General features: G+C 41.3%; 1 protein-coding gene across 1 annotated transcript in view; it reads right to left on the bottom strand.

Annotated features, from left to right (window-relative positions):
• Positions 1-20,518, bottom strand: part of EXOSC7 (exosome component 7) — a 29,039-nt gene extending 8,521 nt beyond the window's left edge. The window contains exons 1-5 of the mRNA XM_067561725.1: positions 20,368-20,518; positions 18,538-18,639; positions 16,416-16,510; positions 8,171-8,336; positions 5,133-5,203 (exon numbers count right to left, since the gene is read on the bottom strand). Coding sequence (XP_067417826.1) covers positions 5,133-5,203; positions 8,171-8,336; positions 16,416-16,510; positions 18,538-18,639; positions 20,368-20,424 — 491 coding nt within the window. The 5' untranslated portion in view covers positions 20,425-20,518. The remainder of the gene's footprint in view (positions 1-5,132; positions 5,204-8,170; positions 8,337-16,415; positions 16,511-18,537; positions 18,640-20,367) is intronic.
• Between the last annotated feature and the right edge of the window lie 5,907 nt (positions 20,519-26,425).

Here is a 26,425-nt window from a genome sequence, read left to right as displayed (position 1 = left end):
TGACACACCTACTGTTGAAATGATGATGATTTTCAGTAAGAAGTGCCTAAAGTCACAATTTATCTAGCTTTTGCCAGTGTTACAATTATGCATATGCCACATTAATTTAATGTTAAACCATAGCACTGAGTATTTTTACATTTTTGCAATAACCTGATGAATTTTGTTCCAGGCCCAAACATATGGGAGGATTGTGTTCCAAAACACAATGCAAGAAATACAATAGGGCAAATTCATCCCTGGCATAAGTATGTAAAGCTACACTAAAATACAGATTTCTACTATAACTGAATATGGCCCTTACATATACAGTACTAGAACTGAATGAATATTATTAAATAGGTATTTGATGAATCATTTAAAACTGTCTGAACAATGCAAAATTTAAGATTAACAAATATCTATCTTGGATTCCTTCAAGCCTAAAGAAAGGAGTCCCCATAACGATTATGGAAGCTATACAAGCTTGGTTTTAAGGATACAATTATTACGCTACAAGACTGATAGGCATTTGAGAACTAAAAGCTTTTGTAGATTCAAAAATGATGGCAGCTAGAACACCCTAATTTGGATTCCAGATTTCAATCCAGAGCAGGTCTTTTTAAAGCTGATTTATAAACCTTTGCAAGCAGGTCTATAATGGAAGCCTGGTCACAAAATGACTTTGAAGCAACAAGTAGTAGAGCTATAAATTCAGGATAGTTAGATTTGAATTGTTTGATATTGATAAAAATACTTCAGTCTTTTTAAAAACTGCTAACATGACTGAAACGATATTTTTCTGGTGAGCAAATAGCTGTTGTAGGAAACTTAAGTAATTTGTAAAGAAGTAAAAATCTGAAATTAAGTAAAGGGGAAGGAAAGAATGACTAGGTTGCATAGTGGGTTAGTGCACTAGTCTTTCACCTCTGAAGGCCAGAGCTCAAATTCTTAATTCACAAATAAAAGCGAGTTTGATGGTTTCTTCTTGTTCCTCACAACAGTAGCTCTTCTCAGTTCATACTTGAGCAGAGAATGCCAGTTGTGCTAAAGTGAAATAAGCAAGACTGTTGTAGGTCAAAACTGGCAGTGGCCTGTGGAGAAGCTTAGACAGGGTCTGCCCACACAATTCCAAACTCAAGTCATTAGTCGCTCACTTTTGTAAGTGTGATGAAACTAACTCAAATGCTAGATGAAAGATATCTATTTTAAAAGGCACTTTTTTTGAAAGATCCGTTAAAGCAAGCACTGAGTGCATAATGCCTTCCAGTGTTAGCTCTCAATAAGTTTTTCCTAATCCAGTGCTGCTCTGTTTTAATTTTCATATTTCCTTTATATACTATATCCCTCAAAATAGGACTTCTGTTTAAAATACATTTAAAAAGCCCAGATATCTTGTAAATAAAGCACAACACCTGATCTGAAAAAGAACCACAGAACAGCAGCCGTTATGAACTAAACTTAGACTAACAACATCCAGGCAGCTTTCCCATAAAATCATTTGAAACCTTTTTTCACCCTTAGTAAGTTCACAAGTCTTTGGCAGCTTCCCAATGTGTGAGAATATAACTTTTAATGGATTCCACATTACAGGAATATTTCACTCCTTAAAAAACCCCACTGTAGAGAAGTTGATTAAAGCAGGAGACTGTTCAGTAAAATACCAAGAGGAATGAAGTGTAGTGGAGTTATGGTCTCAATCTCCTCCCCCCTATCCCTCCCATGACTGGAAGGGTGTTAAAGGGCCACTTTACCCTGAATGGTCCCTTGAAATGTGTTAACTACTTATGCTAACCAATCTGTTCCATCTTGTATTTAGCTGTGACACTATGAATATGGCCTTGTCTACACTAGAAAATTGTGTTGATGCAAGCGACAGCGATGATCAAAAAGCGCTGTAATTACAATGCTTGTGCCTGCCCATACAGCACTCACTGTGTCGCCGAAGCGTGTCCAGAGTGGTGCTCTAGCATTTATAGTGAGAGCAGTGCACTATGGACACCTATCCCACTGTGCAACTCGCCACCTTCTGCCACTAGGAATTGTGGGAAGGGGAAGAGGAACACAGTACAGCATGCGTGCTGGCTCAACATCACATGACGCACTAATTTCCATCCCATCATTCATTGCATTCCTACCTGTGTTTCATGCCATTTTTATACGGCCCCCAGTTTCCTGAGCACCCGACATCTATCTGAACGGATAGATCCTGCACTGCTCTCCACTGTTCGTGTTCTGAACACATTGCGGCTGGTCATGCAGCAGATCACGAGATTCCAGTTGGAACTGGAATCTGAGACACCTGACTTGCTGTGTGCTATGCAAACAAACAATGCTGGATTACTGTTTGCATTCACAGACCTGTGCACCGGCCACTTTTGGGCGCATGAAACAAGCACCGAGTGGTGGGATCACATCGTTATGCAGGTCTGGGATAATGAGCAGTGGCTGCAGAACTTTTGAATGCGCAAAACCACCTCCGTGGAATTCTGTGCGGAGCTCACCCCTGCCCTGCAGCGCAAGGACACCAGAACGAGAGCTGCCTTTTTGGTGGAGAAGCACATGGCGATCGCCATGTGGAAGCTACCAGTCAGTCACTAATCAGTTTGGAGTCAGGAAGTCTACTGTTGGAGCTGTGTTATCACAAGTGTGCAGGGTTATTAATTGCATTTTGCTACAAAGGACTGTAAGTCTTGGAAATGTGCATGAAATAGTGGATGGTTTCACAGCAATGGGATTCCCTAACTGTAGTGGGGCAATAGATGGCACGCATATCCCAATTTTGGCCCTGGACCATCTTGCAACAGAGTACATCAATAGAAAGAGGTACTTCTCTATGGTACTGCAGGCGCTTGTGGATCACTGAGAGTGCTACACTGACATCAACGTGATTTGGTCAGGGAAGGTGCATGACGCATGCATCTTCAGAAACACTGGCCTGCACAGAAAGCTGCAAGCAGGGACTTTCTTTCCAGACCAGAAGGTTCCAATTGGGGATGTTGAAATGCCCATAGTGATCCTGGGAGACTCTGCCTACCCCTTATTGCCGTGGCTCATGAAGCCTTATATGAGCAACCTGGATAGCAGCAAAGAGCACTTCGATAACAGGCTGAGCAGGTGCCGAATGACAGTTGAACGTAGGTTCAGAAATTAAAAGCTTCTTATAGAAGCAGCAGGGCTTTGGCTCTGCACCAGGGCGACAGTTTGACTCCCTAGCCTTTTGATGCCCATGCCAGAGCTCCTTGATTTTCACACAGCACTGCACTGTGTCCCGTTTGTAAGCCCTTCTCTGCTGTTAAACAAGAAATCTGACCATAGGTAAGGGGTATCACAATTTCTTCAGCTGGAGCAGAGACTGCACAGCCTCCTGTCCCCAAATGCTGATCAGATCCAGAAGCTCCAGTGTGCTCCAAGCAGGAGAGTGTTCGGTGCATGTAGCCACCACCGTCAGCTGGGAAGATGAGATGTGAGCTCTCCAGGCCAACCAAGCAGGAAGTGAAATTTCAAAAATTCCCAGGATTTTAAAGGGGGAGGGGCGGATGGCTGCAGGGCAGCAGAATTCAAACTGATGGCCAGAGCAGTTAGGATGGGCATTATGGGACACTTCCTTGAGACCATTTACTGTGACATAACCAAGCGCAGTGTCCACATGGACGCTTTGTTGCTAAAAGTTTGGCATAAAAAGCTCTACACCTCTCATCAAGATGATTTTATTTTGTCACAAAATCAGGGGAGTTGAGAGCCAGTGGGGGAAGGGGTGCGTGCATGTGACTGCAATGTTACACCAACACTGTTTTGAAGCAAAAAGCTGACTTTGGTCGACAAAAATCTCTAGCATAGACCAGGTCTATGTTTTCCAGACCTAAAAGAGGAGCTCTATGAAGCTTGAAAGCTTGTCTTTCTAATCAACAGAAGTTGGTCCAATAAAAGATTGTTCACCCATCCTGTCTGTCTCAATCTCAAGACTTTCTTCATGTATGAACAAACCAATTTTAACAACCTGATATGTCTTCAAAACCATGCTTTTTTCCTTGTATGCTGTGTTCCAATCCTAGAGCTGCATTCTGATTTCACTTTGGTGTAACTCAAGAGTAACTCTACTAAAGCCACTCGAGTTTCAGCACACTACTGTACAACAGCTTGAGATCAGCTTCAGACCTCTTGTGCCTGCAACATACTCTTTAATTTTTGGAAAGCTATTCTAGAGTCTCACAATGCAATGTGAACAGAAGTTACCAAATCAGATCACTCATCAAACTCTTAATGGAAAGAACTGCTGCAAAGGCTTACTGACAAACTAAAAATGTAACATTTGCCTACTAGGAATTTCATAATCTGGTTGTACACAGAACTTATCCACTCAGCTAAAGTATTGGCTAACATACTTCTGTAAGTGCAAAACTATGTTGCTAAGTTTAGCTATCTACATATAAAGAACTGGCATGCAAAATGTTTCTGCTCTAAACTCCCTGCTTCGCATCATGCTCCCCTCCATGTACAGAGCAAGGTAGCAAAGCAAAACTGACCATTTTATTAATGACATTGCACTTGTGCTAAAGTTTGCAGAGCTCTAGTCCTCACCAACACTTTCCTTCTCTCAGTCAACAGTTCTATGAAGAAACTATGAACCATGAATCATGTTGCTTAATACAAAAATAAAACTTTTTTTTTTTTTAAATACAGGAATTTAGAGCTGTTGACAGTTTGATAGATAGAGGAAGTGATTTTCAGAGATGCCAAGCACCTGCAGCATCCATTGACTTTCAGCCTCTCAGGAAATTAGGCCATGAAGGCCTTTAATTACTTTTACACACACCCACACAGAGGCACCATTCCCTCCTCCCACCCCCACAAGCTTTTTCAGAATTTGGCCATCTTTAAAGGGTTGACACGGTAACAATTACCATGCTCATTCAGTCTTTCAACTCTTTGCCAACAAGCATCCTTGTCATGAACAAAGACATCTGCCCAACAGAAACTGGACTGAAATGATTAATTCAATTCAGCTGGATGTGAATGATCAGCTTTGTATCTGGATGCAAGTTGACCTAGACATCCAATCCCTTAATTTTTGTTCTAATGTTTAAGCTTTAAAAGTACTTAGCTCCCAGAAAGTATTTATCCTCCCAAAAAAATTAAGATCTGTGCCTTACCTTGTATTAAAGAGAGCTGCCTTTACCGCAATAGAGATTGCATCAAAGAGGTTGCCACCACATTCCAATAACTGAGGTAAAACACAAAAACCATAAGCTATTACAAGAAAATCAGAATATTAACTGAATAGTTGAAACATTGAAACACTAAAAAAAACTTCCTATATTTTATTATTCTCAATGTTACCTATGAAGTCACAGCTGACTATGTTACGTCAGTTACTTCAAAGAGTTGCACTTTAAAGTGAATGCTTTAAAATGCAATTTAAAAACCATCAAATATACACAGCACAGCTCACAGCATAGTGATTACAAGATACATTGGTAAGGATTTTTAGAAGACCATATATTACCACTATAGCTACTTGAAAAACTTTAAAACTTTCAATGAAAATTTAAGGTGGAGGATTGACAAATTATTTTCAAACATGTGAAATGCAGAAAGTTTTCAGCCACCTATAGTTCTGGCAATATTTTAAAAAAGCCCTCAGAAGAAAACAGTTACAGAATTCATTCTTAATCCATGTAATTCTTCTATAAAAACATACCCAATGAAAGCACTTGCCCCGACCTTAACAGGAGATGTATGGATGCCTCTCAGCTGCACCAACCTACTCGGCTCATGTGAATATAATAAAGTAAATTTCACAGTTTACAATTCTGAAGCATGGTCACATGGTCCATGTAAATCAGTACTGAAAACTAAAAAGCCCAGGAGGAAATGAGCTGTAAATTAACTAAGGATTATATTTCAGACTGATCACTAGTACCGAGTACAGGCTGATGACAAAGGCGAAATTGACAAAAGGTGAGAGCAAAAGCTAAAAGGGTGATCAAGTTCTTGTTATGTAACAGTTGTTGGATACAGAGCAATTTAGCCTGCCATTTTCAGTAGTTATTGGATTTTACTGGATAAATGCAATAAAGCCACTGTTTATTAAAAACAAAAATGGGGTTATCTGTACTGTAGTTAAGGTTATATGCAGACCTCCTACATAAACCTTTATTATTTGTACTGCAGCAGCTCCTACAGGTCAGGGTACAACAACATTTTCCAAACAGTATCTTGACTGTAACATTCCATACATAGTGAATTTTTGTTTGTTCGATCTGTTCAGCTCTTTGAGGTGTGGGAAGAAAAAAGCCATCCCTCCTTCTGCAAACCACAAACTCAAGAGGGGTTAAAAATAAAATTCAAAGTCTGGCCTGTGTCTAGCTGTCCTTCAGGAAAAATCTCCAAGTTTGGAAAACATTTTAAAATAGAGAAGTTAGTAGTGACTGAAAAACCCCTTCCATAGATACTCAGCAGGAAACAGCTAAGATTTTAGCAGAGCCTAACGGAGCCTTCCCATGTGTATGATGTGCTGTAAGGAAATAGTAAAACTGCACACTCTCATTCTCCCTATCCAATATGACAGACAGCTGGGGCAATTTGTGTGAAGATGACTATAAATGTGTCAAACACACGACAAAAGCCTCCTAAAAGCCTGTCTTTAACATCAGCAATAAAAGAAACCTGTAGGTGTGAAAAGATTGCAGATCCATGGTTTAAGGTGTTTCCGGACTCACTGTGCTGCTCTAGGGATAATGGAATTTTTTACATTTAAAAAAAAAAGATACAATGATTATTTCTTTTGAGACCCCTGTTATACAACCAGAGCATTAGCAAGAGCCCCTGGGTTGTTTCTGCATGTGAATTTGTAGTCTACATAATTAACTTATTTCAGTTGAGTTTATTGAACATTAACAATTAACTATGCAACCAATTAAGACAAGTCACAACTATGCTGGAGATAAAATATTGGCCACTATAAAAAAAACCTTTCTTTTTAGATAAGTGACTTTGCATTGACACATCTGTTACAGTAATCTCTTCTCCCTTTCCTCCTGAAGTTGCATATTCTTGGTCAAACCTTACCCTCAAACAAGAGCTGAAACTCAGAGACTTCTGTGGAATTATGAATGGTTATATGGATGGCAATAAGAAATGGAGCAAGAATCCATTGAAGTCAGAGACCTTTCATAACAAAAATCTTTAGTAACAAACATATTCTGTCAATACTGCAGCTTTGTTCATGTTTACCAAATAATTGAAGTCCCCAGTGCTACTCTTCCAAAACAGCACTTCATTTTCAATTAAATTATTTTAGGTTCTGACAAGCTGGCTGCTGATATTGTAACAAACAGCATCAGTACACATCTAATCATTCTGTACTGCAGTCAGTCACAGTAGGCACCATCCCACTAATGGCTTTGTTTTTTTTTTTGTTTTTTTTGTTTTATAAACCCAATGGATTTGTATTTTCAGACATCATTTATTTACGTCTGCATTCTGAAGGTTCTTGTTTGTTAACACAGACTTACATTTGGCTTTGGTAACTGTACTAATCACTGAGCTTTACATCTTCAAAGCACTTTACAAATATGAACTAATCCACCTATTGGAAGTAGTTATCACTTATTAGCCATTTTACAAATAGGGAAATATTCATTTGTCCAAGCTACACAATCAGTGTCAGAGCTGAGAATATAGCTCAGGAGGTTCCTGGCTCCCTGGCCTGTATTCAAATCTCTCTCTCTTTTTCTCTCTTTCTCAGAGCTTTAAGCACATTATTGGGATTCAGCAACATATTAGGTTAACTTCAGAACATGAACATAATTTAGTTTCCATTCTATTAAGAGATCAAGTATTCAATCACTCTCTCTACACCCATTCACTAATAAAATTTAAATCTCCATGGGAAAAAAAAAAGTCCATCACTTCAATAACGCTTTTGTTCTGTTCCAGGGATCTACCACCAATAAGAGCATCAAGAGATAGCTGGTATGGGTGGTTATGTTAGCTGCCCCACATTCCTTCTCCCCCTCCCCCAACCGCCCAAACCCTAGCATTATAGTGAGACATGGACATGCAATGATATTTAAAATGTGTACATATTTTTTAAATTATTAAACTTTTAATTTAAAAAAAAAATTCTGTAGTTTAGTGCCTTAAAGACTCCCTTGAACTTAAATTACCTCTTATTAGTTTCACTTACCAAAACATCAACATAGAGAATCCAGCAGTGCTCTCTGGGATTAATACAAAGGGATTTCAAGTCTATGCTGCTCTCATTGTTAAATATTCTATACAGCGTATTTACTATCTCTGTGCTGAGTTCTTCTCCTCCTCGGCCTTCAAATTCAGGAGTGGCATTTGCTGAACTAGACAGGAGAAAAGAAAATAGATACTTTTCATTTCTCAAGCAGCTGTTATTGAAGGAACAAACAGTTCACAAACAGTAAGCCCACAATATGATAGCAAAGGAGGTATTATTCCTATTTTACAAGTGTATAAGTGAAGCATAGAAAAGTTATGCGGATTACTTGAGGTAACACACAAAATCAGTATCAGAGCTGGCAAAAGAATACAGAAGTCCAGAATCTGCTTTAGCCACCAGACTGCACTACATAGTTCCTTGACTTTCTGGATAAATTAATTACCGCTGCCCTTCATGATAAAAATGAGAAAGTTACAGTAAGTTCCAAACAGTTAGCAATACAGCCTGTTAAAGATGAATGGGACAAAAGACAAGAGTGAGAAGAAGGCAGGGGAAGGGAGAGAGGAACAGAGACAGAGAGATAAGACAAGCAAAAGAGTCTTTTTAGAATGGCATGACTACATGACCTTAATTTGTAATTTCTTTACTGGATACCCTTATGTAGTTACAGACAGTGTCTCATTATCTCAGGAAGTGAGTACCAACTAAAGGATATCTTTTAAAAAAAGGATCAGAAAAAAGAATGCAGCCTTCACTTTCCTAATTTCAAAATAAATAACTTTCAGTTTATGGGCATCCATGCAAAAAGGTCCTAAGATACCTCGGGCCTGACACAGCTAAAAACAAAGTTTTAGCTAATAAAAGCAGCATGCCTTTAAAAAAAATCCTTAAACCAACAAATGTTCTGAATCTTGTTCTGATTCTATTCTACTATATGCCAAAGGCAAAAAACAGTCCAAAGTCACAGACCTGTTGTAATAATTGGGTCTACGCGTTTACCCTAATTGTGAACTCAACTGTGAGAAAGTCTATAAAATGTTTCAATCACATAATGATAAATGTTGATGGGAAAAGGTGCAAAAGAGAGGCAAGTGGAATTAGCCTAAATAAGGCGGCTTACTAGTGTAGTTCAAGGACTGTGTCAAGATCATGTATGGTAAACAAGAGTTGACCAGAAGTCAGTCAATGAACCAAAGTTGTGTAGGAAATTAGACCTAACTGTATGACAATATAATGAGAAGGGTCTATTCTGCCCATCATTCCCTTTGGGGTCCTCAAAAAGACACTTTGGGGAGGGGTAGGGGGGAGGGAGAAGCTGACTATCACAATACTTACAGATTAAAAAAAAGGGAAAGAGCAAACTTCCCCATCATGGCTGCCACCCCCACCATCTACATAGATCTGGCATGATACCATTTTGCCTTCATCATAATCCTGAGAGCTGGCCTGACCAAACTGGGCCAAAGAAGGAGCCAGATGATTTTGCCACCTTCACTATCTTTGACTACATCTTGAATATCACCTGGGATGTGAGACTCTGTCACAGACACCCCTGCCCCTCGTGTGTCCTTTTCCCTGCCCACCTTATTTCTTCTTTTTCCTATCTCTTTTCCTTTGTCTTTTGTTTAAAAAGAGTCTGGTTTAACCAGCCAGGACTATGTATTTTGCAATACTGCTGCGAGCCTGTGACCAGAAAAAGGCAATTAAAAGCAATGCCCTAAACAGCACAACACTGTACAAGTTTGCCAGGTCTCAGAGTGGTGGATAAGACTGTGTGCTAAGCCTATGTTTTTCCAGCAGTGAGGTTGCAAGTGAAAGTCAATACCAAAGACAGAAGCTGCATTTTCTATTTTTGCTGTTCTCTTCTTTCCACTCTCTGTTGGTCTGCCTCCCCTCTCCCCCCACAAGGAAATAAGATCAGACTTCAACAAAAACAGCTCCAGCCCATCTCAACTACCTTATCCTTTTCCATCTAAAAACTGTCAAATAAGCAGGGGGTTTCCTTTTAAAATCTCCAGAGAGAAAGGAAATATGGGACATTGTTAACAATGAAATACTTAATGTTATATTTCAAATGCTTTAACTGTTTTTCCTTTTTCCTGTGTCCCTAACAAAAGGCAGGATGTTATCATTTGCAGATGTATAAATGCCCCATTGTAACAAGATTACATAATTAATGATGGGCCAAAATTATAATCCCATGCAGAAGAACTATAATCCAATTTTAAAAGAGCCTTATTACTAGAATTATTAAATTATATACCAACAAAGGGCTCAATTCAGCAAAAGTATTTCCCATTTAAGTTAGTGGAACCACTCATGTAAAGATGACTGCAAAAATCAAACCCAAATTTTGCTTACTGAGAATTACACAGGTCTTATAATATACCAGATAGAAAAGCTAATTTTTGAAAACTGTAGTATTTACTTGTATTAACTAGAAGTCAAATGCTGAAATTTTTACTTGGACAACTCGAGTTTTGCCCACGTAAGAAATGCTAGACTTGGGGTATGTCTACACTATAGCGGCTACAGCACTGCAGCTGTGTCACTGTGGCACCATAGCATAGATGCTTCGCTACATTGACAGAAAAATCCCTTCTGTCAATGTAGCTAATCCACCTTCTGAAAGGCAGTAGCTAGGTTGACAAAAAATTCTTCCATTAACCTAGCTGCTCATCTATTCCAAGGGTTAGATCAACCAAACTACAAGGCAAGAATTTTTTCACAGCCTTGAGCAACGTATTTAGTTTGATCTAATTTTTAGGAGTAGACCAGGCCTTAGAGTATTTGATCTGCATAACTGTGCCGCTGAATTTTATCACACCTTAACCATTTTATTAATTTCAAGGGACTGAGCCCCCGTCTACACTTAAAATTTAGATGGACTTAGCCACGTTGCTTCCAAATACATGGTATATACTGCCATCCTAAGGTCAGTGGATATCACAACAGAGATGTTTTGAAATACTTTGCCCACTGTACAAATCTCAGAAGTAGAGTCAAGAAAAACTTATTTGTGGAACATACAAAGATCTAGTAATGACCAAAGGGAGTGTGCCATTTTTATTCCTGAACAAGACTTGAAATAAAATCTCCAAAGTTAATAGCTCTCAGCCACATCCTATGAGAATCAAGACTTTATGGAGAATCCAGTGAAAGGAAATCTCCATCACAGACCAGCTGTCCATGTCAGCACTCCTGAGGTTATCAGTCCAGCTGTTCTCTCTTGAATAGTTTTGTATCTCATCTCCCACTGACTTCTAACCACGTATCTGTATCAAGCCTCAGGTAGTAGACCCTAAAAGTTTTCACTATATGATTAAACAGGAACAAAGAAAGCCTCCAAGGACAATTTGCATATACAGAAGAGATATTAATGAATACATCATTTACCTGCACTGTAAAAGTTATCCTTAAATTAAAAGCAAACTATGTTTGTAAATCTTGATGGAATTTAACAGCTAATTATATGCACATCAAAATAAACTTACATTCCCAGTGCATTACAGCTGAGGTTTTAGTTGCATGGAAGTCAAGAAATTCAGAGCTAAGGTTCCCACAGCAACCTCAGACTTGCTTCCCTGAATTTCCATATTACAACGGAGCCTCAGTAAATGATCTCACTACAGATAATGCACTTCCTGCATTACAAAATAAAGTACCTTAAATAAACAGTCTAGACAGGCACGTGATTTAAGCTTCTCTCCCCCATCCACAGGCTGGTAGAATTGGTTAGAACATATTGCCCTCCTTTAAGGAGGAATGCTCATTATTTCCATCAGCAACGAGCATACCACCTCCCCATAACTCTAACTAGCAGATGACACCCTGAAGCTCTTACAGCACACTTTGATGAACAAAATTGGCTAAAACAGCCAGACATCATGTGGCATTTGTCTCCACCAGGTTGATGCAGCAGATCCTTCCAAATGAAAGCACTTCTATTCATAAAACAAAGAATAAAAATATTTGACTGTTTTTAAGCCATGGAAACCCACATTCATCTAGCTGTCCATCCGTCTCTCCGCTCCTCTCCCCCTGCTATGACCAGTTCCACTACATCAGGGGTTCTCAACATTTTTTTAAATACATCCCTCCAACCTTCCCCCTCTCCCGCTTTCTTGGAGTGCCCCCCTTTACATCGGAAATCCCCATTTTGTAATCTAGATGTAACTGGGGCCATTAATACATTGATTTCAATAAAGGGGATTCTGCTTTAAAGAAAGGGGATTCTGCTTTAAATAAATCAGTCCTCTGATCCTGTTGTCTAACTGTGCATAGGCGAGAGACCTTTTAAAAGTCACACATTAATATCCAAAGCTTTTTGACCAGCATTTCTCAGTTTTATCATGGAAGAGTGCTAGTGGGCATTAGGACCACACAGGCCTGGTTGCAACGCCACTCACTGAAATTTGGCTCAGTGACCTCCTCCGTCACGATGGAGGAGCGGCCAGGGCAAAAACAAGTGTCATTGCTACTCAGAGTGAATGGCAAGGCTCACCACGTTCCTCTAGAAAGTTTAACTCGTCCCCCTGGTTGAGAACCGTTCTGCACCAAGCTTCATAGGCTTTCTGAAGAGAAAAAATAAAGTTTTCTTCCTCTTCACACTACTATAGCACATCATTCAAGTATTCAGATGTCTCAACTGGTCGATCTGGAAACATGAAAGTTACAAGAATTTCAGCCTCCACTCCTTGTGTTTCATTTATCATGAGTCATCTGTACAGTACATGGCCATGACATCTGAAGAGAACATTTAAGAGCCTTACTGATGGCTGCAGCAACAAATGATCACAATATTGCATGAGGTCATCAACACAACTCTCCACTGGCTATAGGATGTCATACCTAAGAAACACCTGAAATGGATGTGGTCCCTACATTTCTGTGCATGGACTAGTGAAATAAGTCCACCAGGCCAGCAGGAGCCAAGGCAAGTCTTCCCTCCAAACTGGAGGAATAGATGGCCAGAGCTGGGGACAAAGATATAATTCTCACCTCCCTTGTTGCCAATTTCATTCTAAAACCAATATCCAGTGTATGCTCTGAAAATGTCATTGAATGAATTAAACTGATGTAGGAGTTATTTTTAGTTACTATATATACACCGCAAAGAATGACAGATTATTATGGCAGTCACAAAACTAACAAGTCAATATTTCACAAAGTTATAAGCACAGGAAAAAATCAACTTTTTTTAGAAACAGCTATCCTGTTGATGTGGCAGCATTCCAGTGTGCTACAGAGATCTAGGACTCCCACTTCCTACATGGCTGGATGCACGGGCCACTCCATTGCTTTGGGAGAAACAGAACAAGTGCCAATATCATCTATAAATGCACCCAAATCGTCCATTCCAACAAATGGCATTGTGCATAGCCTTAAAAGGGTCTAAATGTTCCTCTTTCAGTTTAGTAGAAGATAGAGACATATTAAGGGCCAAGGGGGAAAAAAAGGTGGTGGCAGGAAATGGTATTTTCTGAACAGAGGATGATCACCACATAGGCCTGGATGGCTAACTCAGCTCTAGTAAACTAGTAGATTTTAAAATCTACAAGAAGCCAAGAAAGAATCTCAGATAGCAATCATGATAAGGACAGTACAATCAGCACCTTGGAAAAAATTCTTAATTTGAATAAAAACCTAAGTACCATATAAGAGACTTCTACAATAACACAGATCCAGTTGTAAAATTATGCACAATTACCACCATCTAGTGGCAGCTTGAAAAAGTGTCATATGTTACAACTACACATATAAGAGTATTGGTATTACCATATTTGGGTATACTGCACTTCACAGAAAAAAAGGCTTATGCCAAAAAACTCCAAATTTTATTTTAAAAATCTTTCTGGCACGTAGATGTGTATGTACATCCTCTCCAGATGGCTTGAGCATTTTGGAACTCAACATTCAGATCTCCAGAGCCCAGGCTCTTACTCATGCTGTTGTTACGTTGAGGGAAAACCCACCTTACATACAGGAAGTCAACTGGGACCGTCAGTTCAGGGAGAGGTTCTCCAATCATCCTGGACCTCACATCTCTCTCTCTGGCAATTATAAAATAGAATCTAAAACTAAACTAATTAAAGAAACATTTGAGAATTTGTAATATTAGCTGCTGATGAAAACAATGCTTCAATGAATCTTTATGGCCCCTGGGAACACTCCTTACTGAGCATCTCTCCAAACTAACTAATGATCAGCACCAGATATTTGTTAACTAATAGAGAAAGAACTCTTGGGGCAGTTTGTTTCACTCAACATTTCTGAGTGACATAAAAAAATACAAAGGGAGGGAGAAGGAGGTAGCAGCTCTCAGCCTTTGGTATTGGTAGTATTATAGTATTGGTCGAGACCAGTCTGGAAGCCAAACAAAACACGTGCAATTTCGGGCTCTTCAACTTGAAGTTTTGCAACTCACATGCCAGACCTCTCTCCTTCTCTGGCAGCCGGACCAGATGGGAAAGAAAAAGCTCCCTGCCAGACACTCCTTTACCAGAAACCATTGGAAAAAAATGAACTCATATGCTGATATTCCCCTTCAAAACCTTATGGCTCTGATCTTAACTTAGATCTTGCAAGCTGGAGAACCAAAGACTCTGTGACATGTGAGACATGTCAACACTAAGGTGCATGTAGTACCCTCACAGTGGCCAAAGCTTTGGGTGTAGTGGCAATACATTAAGTTCTTTTTTAAAACAGAAAAATATGAAACAGCATGAGCCTCAGAACTGGAGCAAGATTCAAAGAGGGACTGGCCATTTATATGGATAACAATATCCAGAGTTTTCATGGTATACTCAATAATACAGCTTGGTGTTAAGTGATATAAAAGTTCATTCTTCAGGGCATACGCCAATAGTTAATTGTTAAGGGTAAGAAAGACTTCCCTAGGTCAGAGGTGGGCAGAAATTATTCATTTGTGCCTACTCCAAGGTTTCATGCTCCCTCCTCTGAAACGGCTGGGTGCTGGCTACTCCCAGAGAAAAGATATGGGACTAGGTGGACACTGGGCTTTCCATTCTGTTAGTTTCTATATTCTTATGAGGGGAGTGGAACGGAGTAAAAAGGAGATTGAAAAAATTGGAATTCCTCAGCCCTAGAGAATTCTCCCGTATGTACTAAAATCTAAACTACAGAAGACCGGCAAGGAGCCTTGAACTTGGAGAACAGTGGTGCTTCCAGCTTGGAGTGAAGAAGTTTACCAAATTTTTACAGATCTATCAAAGCAATGATTCCCACTAACAGTTCTTTATTTATGTTGCAAACAGAGTACCGAGCAATTAACTCAAGTCATGTCAGTACTTCTATCATCAAATCTCTAAACTGCCTGCTCCATAATTGAAATAGAACTTTAGAAAGTCCACCTAACATGCCACATGTCCCCATCTAAATGAGTTTGTATAATCCTTAATTACACCGAGGTGATGACTGTGACAACTCTTAAAGCAACCTGTAAATTGGGGTTCTTGGAGTCCCTCTAGCTCTTTTAAAAATTCTACTAGTTGGAAAGCTGTCCAAAGTAATGCCTCATTCACAGCCAAAAAAGTCAAACATACTCAAACATGAACCCTGGTTTCTAGCTCATGGAAGAAACAGTGCTCCACTGAAAAATACTATTGTGAATGGCTTTTTCAAGACAATTATCTGTTGTATCTAGAATTGACAGTGTTACTGTGTTAAAATTAAAAAAAAAAAAAAAAAAAAAAGGGACAACTTCTCATTGCCATACACTTGAAATCTAGGCAATTCAATATAAGGAAAAAAATAGTTTCAGGTAGCATACCTGTCCTTGAGTCTACCGGCTTTTTTAAATGATTTTCTCTCTCTGTGTGTGTGACAATTCCAGAGAGAACAGGGGGAACTGACAGACTCTATACAACATACTGTCAAATGCACAAAGGGTAAAAGAAAATGCAAAACTATTTTTCCTTTATAATCTTTTTCAGTTATAGTAATATTGCGTATTTCAGCAGAAGTCTGCTTACCAAGTTGACATTGTCTCTTTATTTTCTACTTGTAATTTCTAGAACTAAGCAAAACATCAGTTCCACAGGAGAAGCAGAGCATTTTCCCAAATTTTATAATCAAATAAAACAAAATAGCTTGTTTCTACTATGTAGACCACTACAGAAAGCCAACAGAAGTAAAGAATATACTTTAGATCAACAGCTTTTCTGAACACATTATTCACTTAAAGTATTGGGTTTATTGCCCTCTTCTTTACTATACTCACCAATCAACAAAGAATTCCAGGTAGCCTTCATCTGGTTTTTCCAACTTTGGTGTTCCCATTTCAGCCTTGACGCCTACCAGAATGTCCGTATGTCCCTGTTAAAATACAACTATCACTAAACCAGAAAAATATTCCAAGTCATTACTTGTACAATTTATCCACATAGGGTTCTAATTGTTATTAATTTTTATCTTTATGTTATCTGCACAAACCATTCTGCTAAATTGCATTTTGAGCATGACCCAGTATTTTATTTTAATAAATCAAAGCTTTCGAAAAGAATGGTAAACTTGAGCACATTTCCTCAAATACACCCTATATATGCACAAAATTTCCCTATGCTAACAGGGCATCCTAAATATCCATGACTTTATAAATTCAGTCCTGGAAAAAATACATATGTAGAACTATTCTAATACCCTGAGTGAGAGCCACTGTCTCTGCATATAATATCCATTAAAGGAGCAGTTTTACTTTGTTGTGATATAAACACTGTGAATAATTATTTCTCTATTTATTAATCACAATATTGACCTTACTTTCACAGATTTAAATGGTGGATTATTCAGCTTCCCCTGGCCTTCATGTACTTTGCCAATCAATTTGGCTCACACTAAGGGCTTGTCTAAACTTACAGCACTGCAGCGGTGCAGCTGCAGCACTTAGTGAAGACACGACCTATGCCAACAGGAGAGCTTCTCCCATCAGCATAAGTGTTCCACCTCCCAAAGAGGTGGTAGCTATGTCAGCAGGAGAAGCCCTCCCATCAACATAGCGCTGTCTATACCAGGAGTTTGGTTGATATAACTGCATCGCTCAGGGGTATGGATTTTCCACACTGCTAAGCCATGTAATTATACTGACATAAGTTTGTATTGTAAACTAGGGCTAAGTTTCCAATCTTTACGGATGGCATCACAGTCTCAGGGCAACTCAACCTGTGTTTGCCCACCACACACAGTCCCTTGAGGGCACCCACTTAAACATTTTCTGCTCCCAGGCAACATCTCTCGTGGGCAGAGAAATATGTTGCGCTTCTACCTGAGCAGAGGTTTTAAGGCAGCACAGCTCCCGAGATTGCACTGTGATATCCCCAGCAAGCCAGATGGTCTAACCAGGCTAGTGCCTGTACTTGGCTTTCTCTCCAAAAGCTATGACCAGTGTATTGCCAGCAGTTATAAGTAGAGCCCTGTGCGGATACAAAATTTGTATCCGCATTCACAATTATGGTCTGCGAATATAAAGTGCACATCTGCCAACTTGCAGGGCTCTATATATAAAATTTTGATCCGCATCCATCTGTGAACCACAAACATGGTCTGCGGATATCAAGCGGATTTGCAGGACTCTAGTTATAAGTTACCACACAGCTCCTTCTAAGCAAGCACATTTATTCTTAAGGTAAAAGCATTAAAGAGAACACACACACAAACATCAAAGTTCCTCTGTGTATGCTAAAAGCTCACCAGAGGTCACCCATTAGTCTTATGGGGCCCTAGTAGTTCAAGTCCTTCCAACCCTTCTGCAAGGAAGAGCCCCCCAAAAGGTCCTCTCCATTTGCTGCATCAGAAAGACGGTCCCAAGTTAGTGTCTCTATCCCAAAGTCCTTTCTTTGTCTGCTGGTCTCTGGAGAATCCAGTTTGAACTAATATACGTGAATGTCCCACAGGAAGTTGTACTTCTCCTGGGAGGTTACAACCTGGCTGATTTGCCTGAATCACTACCCTCAGTTTTTAGTTCCTGGAGGTGCTGTGGTAGCCCTCCCCCATGGAGGACACAATCATACATAGACCATTCATTTAAAATAACAGATCCCAAAGATACTGCATGGGGTTGCAATATCAGTCACAGATAGTTAGGAGATGGAAAAGGGGAACTAACAGAAGCTGCATGTCATATAATTAAGTCAATTTCCTGTTAACTCTATGGTGTATGTTTCAGATAGTAATTATACATTTATAATATTCACTTTCATGTATTTTTATATTTGTATTGAAAAGTAAAAAATCAAAAACTTAACAGTCAAATGATAAGGTTTTGGACTTGACCTACAACGTCAAGGTTATGATAATTTGAAAGCCTCCACCAGCAATATATAAAAACTCCTTATATCTGTACTTACAAGCTTCACTCTTGCAGATCCACTTGTGTTTGATACTACATCTGTTTCAACTTCAATACACCTATAGTCTTCGCAGCCACGGCCATCTACCCGAAGATCTTCCTAAACATAGCCAACAACAGTTTCATTAAGCGATATAACTGATCTGCATTAATAATAAGTCAAATAGAAATTTAAAATAACTTCCATGTTTTTATCTGGGATTAACAAAGTTAAACTGAGAAAAATAGATGGGCTTGTAGTGAAAGTGCTGGTGTAGGACTCAAAGGATCTTGGTTTAATTCCCAATTTGGTCACTGACTTCCTGCATGAATTATATAATGAAGATGTATGGTAATACTACTCGTTTTATACACCTAGTTTGTATTGTGTATTTCAGTTTTGATCCTATAACAAGTTCCATGTACGCAGACCTCTCTCAGCTTCCATGCAGCTCCCTATGCATAGATGGAATCCTATGTCCAAAGATCACTGCAGGATCAGGACCTTAAATGGCAACCTCTTTAAGGCAAGAGCATAACACGGCTCTGATCTTGGTTGGGGCCTCCAGAGAATAAATACATACATAAATTGATGATGATGAAAGAACGAGGTAGTTTGAATTTCCAGCCAAAGTTACTGATGCCTTTATGCAAAATAATAAACTGTCTATATGCCTTTTCTTCACTTAAAAGGCTTGTTGGTATAGCTATATCGGTGAACCCTTCTAGTTTGGATACAGTTTATGCCAGAAAAAAAAAGTTATTCTGCTGAGATAGCTTATTTATCTCAGGGAAGAAGCTATATGGGCAAAAGGCCTTTTTGCTTTTATAAACTGTGTCTACTAAGGTTTTACCAGCATAAATATGCTGGCAAAAAAAAAAAAAAAAAAAAGAAGAAAAATCACCCCACCCAAACAATACAGCTATGTGGGCAAAACTTTTCAATGCGGACCAGACCTACGATAGCAACTCTGGAAAGAAAAAGTTGGTATCAAATGAAAACATCCTGTAGCAAAAAGGATATATACTAGGATCTTTCGTGGCTTTGTGCTATCCTAGGTGTGTAGTGTAGACTGAAGATCAACTCTTACTATTTGTTACTTAAATATAAATCCCAAATAACTCTACTGCAGTCAATGGAGCTGCATTCGCAGAAAGTCCAAGATTAGAATTGGACCTCGCATGGAGCTGTTAAATTGGTCGGTTTTAAGGATGCATTTCCAAGCCAGTCAGAGGGAAGCTATCCAGTTGTGAACAACGGCAAAATGAAGAGAACAAAATAACTGGCTCTCCTGAACCACTGCTCCTACCAAATGCAACCTACACACAGCGCAGGCTGCATGCAATCGTCTCTTGGCCAAAAACGAACAATGATGAACTCTTGGAAGAAATAAACTCGAAAGGCTACAATGTTTTTTTCTGAAAACAACCGAACCCATTTCGTTGTAACCAGCGAGCAACAGCTTTGGTCTGCTCTGCTTCAGGGCCGGGCGACCCCTGCTCCCCCCCCCCCCAACACATCCCGGGCACGGTCTCCCCCGGCTGTGTCGGCGGCAGGGACACCCGCGGACGGGATACGAAGCGCTCAGCCCCGCCGTGCTCCGCATACAGGCTCCGCAGGCAGCGAGCCTCCAGCAGCGCGGGGAGGGGGGCCGAAGGCAGCACCTAGTGGGCCAGGGGCGGCGGAGGCTGATCGGGGGCACAGGCCGGGGTGGTGCTGCTGCCGCGCCGCCCGCCCTCGCTGCTCTGGGGCGGCCCCGGCCCCTCAGTACCGGAGCGTCCGCTCCCCTCGTTACCAGCCCAGCCCCGCCTGCGGAACCCTGCCCTCGCGCCGCCGCCGCCGCGTTACCTGGATACCGTGCACGACGTAGACCTTCTCCGCCTCGCTCAGCACCACGGACGCCATGGCTGCGCCCGCGCGCGCGCGCACCTGATCTCCAAGAATCCAAAAGGCTCCCGCGACGACGGCCCGGGGAGTCCGGCGCGGCGTCCGCTGATGCCGTCACCCAAATGCGACGACGCCGAAGCAAACCCGTCACGTGACGTCCCCTTTGCCTTTTCCTCCCTCCTCCCCCGCGCATGCACTCCGTCATGTGCGCGCGCGCGCGCCGCGCTGCCTCCGTGAAGCCCGTCGACGGGCGCGCGACAACAGCCTCGTCCCCCTCCTCCCCCATCTATGGGTGATTCTGTCTGAGTCGCGGCCTGGCTGGTGGGAGCGCGGAGAGGGAGGCGGGGAGCTGCTGGCTTGTGACAACTAGGGGAGGGAGGGGCTAGAGCGGGGGGGGGGGGAATGTTCCCTGTCCCACGTGGGAACACAGCAGAGCGAGACACACAGAGGGGGAGCCCCTGGCACACAGCGTTCCCCGCGCGTACGTGCAATGTGCATCCTTCATTCCGCGAGCCTGCAGGAATGGTGCGTTGTGCATCGCCTGGGTGCATTGGGCCTGCATGCACGTTGTGCATCCTGTGAGTAAAGTGTCCCCTCAGAGGCACTTCTGCCTGTAGGACCAAATCCACTCTGTGTGTTTAAAATAAATAAATAAAAATGGATGTAAATGCCCCAGAAAGGACTGAAATGTTAACTGCCAAAGCACAGAGAGGTAGACCGAGTCCTGTGGTATGTGCCGTGTTTTGCCCCATAACCACAGTATCACACAGTCAGTTGCACACCTTCAACAGATATTGCACATGAAAAAACTATATGAAATTGCGAAGTCAGGCAGTCGAAAGTTAAGAAATGCCAGAGCTAAGCTTACCTGTGCAACCTTAATTTGCCCTCCCTTGTGTGGCTGCATTATGATAGTTCTTAATTATGTGAGATATTTTTCCAAAGCATGGACAGTCCTCAATGAATGAGTGATTTATTATCTTGTTTTTTCCTTATAATTCAATGTGTGGCCCCTATGCCTTATTTGCTGCATGCCAGTCAAACCCTGCTGTAAAGATAGAATTATTGTCTCATGAACTTTTATATGGTGCTCACCACTAGACTGAGTGCCTCACAAACATTAATTAATTTGTTTTCACAAAATCCATATCAGATTGAGATGGAACAAATATCCCCATTTTACAGATGTGGAATTGAAGCTGAGAGAGATTAAAGTCAAAAGTATCTATTAATTTTGCTACGCAATGTGACACACCCGTGATTTTTCAGAGTATGTGGCAATACTTAATATATTCAAATTATAGCTCTCATTAACTTCAGTTCCAGTTGTGAATATTCAGCACATGTGCAAATCAGACCCTAGGGTCTCAAGTTGGGTACCCAGAAAATAAGAAACAATTAGTGACCACCTGTAAAAAGTTTGTTTTGAGTGACTTAAGTAGTGTCATATAGGAACTCTGTGAGGCAACAGCCTCCTGCAGTACATCACCTTGATTCACCCATGTTAGGTCTGTCCTGCCCACTGAATGAGGCACAGGTTCTTTGGGAAAATAGTGTGTGATTAAAGCAGTATCATAATAAATACACACAAGAGGTCTGAATTAAGGTTGCATAGGCAATCTTAATTTCTGTCATTTTGGTTTGGGAACTTGACTTTGCAACTTTTAATGTTCTTTTAGTGTAGCTTTTTTGCATGTAATTTCCAAGGTTTTAAAAAAGCAAACTGAAATAAACAAAAGTTTCATTGTGTAGCATCATATTGGCATTCCCGAGGTTCATCAGAAAGATTGGTACCTTTATATCCACTGCTGAGACATCTGCCACTTGATAGCATAACTGATAGCAGTAGTAGATGGTCATCCTCTATGTGGACCAGCACTAAAAGGAGATGGGATATTTTGTCACCGGGTTTTACATATTTGCTGACATCAGAGGAATAGCAAGATTCCATAATCTTGGGTTCCATTTTAGGATCTAGTGGGAACAGACTCTTCTGCCTGTCCCCCCCAGATTTCATAGCTTGTATACCATCCTCTGCATTTTTGTCCCTGTCTGAGTCCTGTCTCTTCCTTTCCCCTGGCTCATCATCCCAGTCTCCAGTCCTCTGACATCTCATCCTAGTCCCAGTCTCCTTGCCCAGTGAGTCAGAGTCTCCCTCTTCAGATTACCCACCTCAGTGTTTCTTCTTCTTTCCAGTTTTCCCATTCCCCGCAGTCCCTGTCCCCTCTCACACTCAAATTTCAACTTTCCCTCTCCCCCTACCTTCTAGTCCCAGACTCACCCCAAACTTCTTTTCCCAATCTACTGCCGTCCCCAGTCCAGCTCTTGTCCCCCCTGCAATTAAATCAGGAAGTTTCCTCAACAGGGGAGGCACTGAGAACACAGGAGTGATGGGCTCCTGCTCTCAGTTCCAGTGCCAAGCTCCAGGCCTGGTCTGACCTTCAGCAGCCCAGAGCTGCAATGGCAAGAAAGGTCCTGCTCAGCTCCTTAGACTGGAGCATGCATAGTGCAGACAGAATCACTGGAGATTTTAGCTGTTAAACTCTAGCAAGTCTCTACTGAGCATGTGTGAATTGGGACTTTTCAAAGGCTTATAATTTGGTCAAATTTGGGAGGATTTTCATGGGGACAGCAAAAACCATAGAGTCATAGATTAGGGATGGAAGGGACCTCAAGAGAGCATCTAGTCCAACCCCCTGCCTAAAGCAGGACTAACCCTAACTACAAAGGCACCCCTGCTAAATTTCAAATCCCTGCTCCAAAACATGGGTGAACCTGAGCTTCTCAAATAACAGGTAGCCAGAATTTTTGAAGATGGGCAAAGCAACATATAGTAGAGCCTCAAAGATACAAACCCCAGAATTACGAACTTACCAGTCAACCAAACACCATGTGAAACTGGAAGTAAGCAATCAGGCAGCAACAGGGGCCCAGGCGGGAGGGGGAGGGTAGCAAATACTATACTGTGCCTTTATTGCATGATATAGGTCAGCACATCTGGGTTTCCTGTCCCCAACTCCACTTGCCATGTGAGGGGCTGCCACTTACAGGTAGAAGGTGAAGACACTGAGGTTCACAGGCACTGCTGTGAGCCCCGGCTGCCAGCCCAAGGCAGGCTGACTGGAGCATGCAGACTAGAAGCACACACCCCACCCAGGAGGGGGACAAGCTTGCAAGCTCAGTCCCAGGAGCCTGAGCCCAGAAAGACCAAGCTGCTGCTGTTGCAGCCAAATCCTGGCCTGGAGCGGGAGCCAGAGTTCAAGCTGCTGCCTGAACGTTGCGCTCTGGAGGAGTTTTAAAGGGCCACAGCCTGTGCACCGATGTGGCCCAAGCTTTGCCTGTGGCTGCACTCCTGGGTCCTGCCAGCATCTCTGTGAGTGCAAGGGGCAGGGGAGGGAGGGGTGCTGGCAGCGGGCTGCCGCCAACCCCTTGTCACATGCCTCTGGAGCGCAACAGGCAATGCACAGAGCATGGCAAGCCCTGGGGAGAGGTGGCTGAGGGCTGGGGCTGGGGCTTCTAGTGCCGAGGATGCAGGGCAGGCCTCCCCAGTTCAGCCCAAAGGCAAGAAACAGGAATAGGGCCGGGAGTTGTTTGCAAACCAGGCAGTGCTGCCTGGTGTCACCTTTTCAGAGATCTCTCCCAGCTTCAGCTGGAAGACACTGCCTGCAGGGTACTATACCATAATGTTTTGTTCAGAGTTATGAACATTTCAGAGTTACGAACAATCTCCATTCCCAAGATGTTCATATCTTTGAGGTTCTACTGTATATTTCTTTAACTTTGTTCTCAGAAACAGATTAACCAATGAGGCTGAAATTTTCCAACAAAACTCAACCTGCAGCAGATATCCATCATGTAAAATTCCACCCCAAACAGTTAATGTTTGACAAAATTACAAGCAACTGAAAATAGGGTCAAATAATAGAAAGTGTCAGACAGCCTTAATAATAGGCAGTGCTACCTGCCCAAACTAGTGATTATACTTCCAGTGATGTACTGTCATGTTTGATACTAGAGCATTTTGGACACTCACAAGTCACCTGACCTGGCATAAGCTGTAAACACAAAAGCGCTGAGCACCTGCAACACTTGTTGCATACTCATATATATGTAGTGTGTACATATACTCATCTATAGTGTGGGAATACACAAGGTGGATGTAGCACACATCTGTATATGTATATATGATGAAAAATATGTGTGTAACATAAAGAGACAAGGTAGGTGAGATAAATATCTTTTATTGGACCAGCTTGTGTTGATGAGACAAGTTTTCGAGTTTACACACATTCTTTTTGTTATTGTCTTCCAAACAAAGTGGGGATCAGAGCTGTGACACTGGGTTAGAAAGGCTCAAGCCACTAACAGGCTGGAGTGACCCAAACTCAACCTTTAGAAGCATATTAAAAGAAGATACAAATGGAAATAAGGGCCATTCCTTGTAGATAATTAGTCAAGCCATGCTAGTAGACCCAAGTGTTTGAAATGCAAGTCTATATTGTTAGAAAGTAGAAGTAACTACTACTACTATTAGTCTGTGTTTACCCATATCTGTTAAAAGCTTCACAATATGATTTTATTAGCTGGTAGATAAACTGCTTTTCCTGTCTATCACGATGTTCTATTGATTCAAAGCTCAAAAGGGAATATTAACAGATGAAACTTGGGTGTAATAATATCATTGTCTTTATTTCTCTTTGAAATGTGTGACTCTGCATTGTAAAACTTCCTGTGAACTACTTGAATGGTTAATGGCCTTATGTTAATGAATGTGGATATTTACCCATGTGTACCTAGGAAGTAGGGATTTACTTCAAAGCAACCTATTACCTATTCTTCATCCAAGGAATGTCCGCTGTGACGTCTGCTGTCAAGAGGCTGTTATAGCCTGCTAGAGAACTATAAAGGAAACTTTGGACCTGATCCTGTTTTATCTCAGATCTGCTTGAATTTCATCAAGGGGAGTTCAGATCACAAGACTGAGGTCTCCAGAAACACCCTGGATTACCCTGCTATTTTTCAGGGAAGAAATTATACAGACTCTATACATAAACTATATAGATTAAAACCTATGAACTGATCTCTGGAAAGAACTTTTGCAATTCAGTTTACCAGCTCTACTATGAAAATGATCTATGGACTTTATTCTTATCTGTATGTATAATCTTTTAACTAATACTCCCTCTTTTCTTTTTAACAAATATTAATTGAGTTAATAAGAATTGCCTGTAAGCATGTATTTGGGTAAGATTTGAAATATTCAATGGCCTGGTTGATAATGCGTCCTGGTCTTTGGGATCGGTAGAACTTTTTTACATGATGGACAAGATTTTCAGTAATCCCCATTATATTTAACTTGCCTGTCTGAGTGGGAGCCCAGGGGCTGGATTGCTTTAAAAGAACTGTATTTTTGGTTTCTGGGTAACCAGTAAGGTAATTATTGTCACAGCTGTTTCCTTGCTGGCTGGGTGAATCTAATTTTTAGTAATAACCACCAGTTTTGGGGGTTTGCATGCCCCATTCTTTGCATTTTGCCCCGATTAAGTCATCTCATTGTGGCCCCTCCAGGAGCTAAGGTCACAGATACTCCATTGTGCTAGGCATCGAAAAAACATCATAGGCCTTGTCAGAAATATTTTGCAGTTTAAACAGAAAAAATAAATGAGGAGTTGTTACCATATAAACAGAACACTCCCAATGATAGGTGGGAAATGTCAGTTTAGGGAAAGCATATATAAAGCGTGTGCACATATATATATGTGCATGCATCCTACACCACTGAGGTCAGTGGGAGCAGCATCAAGCTCCCTGTGTGTGGATCCAGCAGATGCTTAGAGGATGCCCACAAACAGTTGTACGAGGCCAAAGCATTGCAGTGCTGCGAGTGTGTGTGTGCGTATGTGTGAGTGGGAGGTCCCGAGGAGATGACGCTAAGCTGTGCCGAGGAAGTGAAGGGAGAGGGCGTAACACTGCTATGCTGCTCACTTCCTGGTCTCTCTCCTCCACCCCCGCGGGCTAA

This window comes from Emydura macquarii, unplaced genomic scaffold (genome assembly GCF_026122565.2).
Source record: "Emydura macquarii macquarii isolate MOO-44397 ecotype Brisbane River unplaced genomic scaffold, CSIRO-AGI_Emac_v2 contig_2422, whole genome shotgun sequence".
In the NCBI taxonomy this organism is placed as follows: domain Eukaryota; kingdom Metazoa; phylum Chordata; order Testudines; family Chelidae; genus Emydura; species Emydura macquarii.
This window is presented reverse-complemented; position numbering and strand designations above follow the sequence as displayed.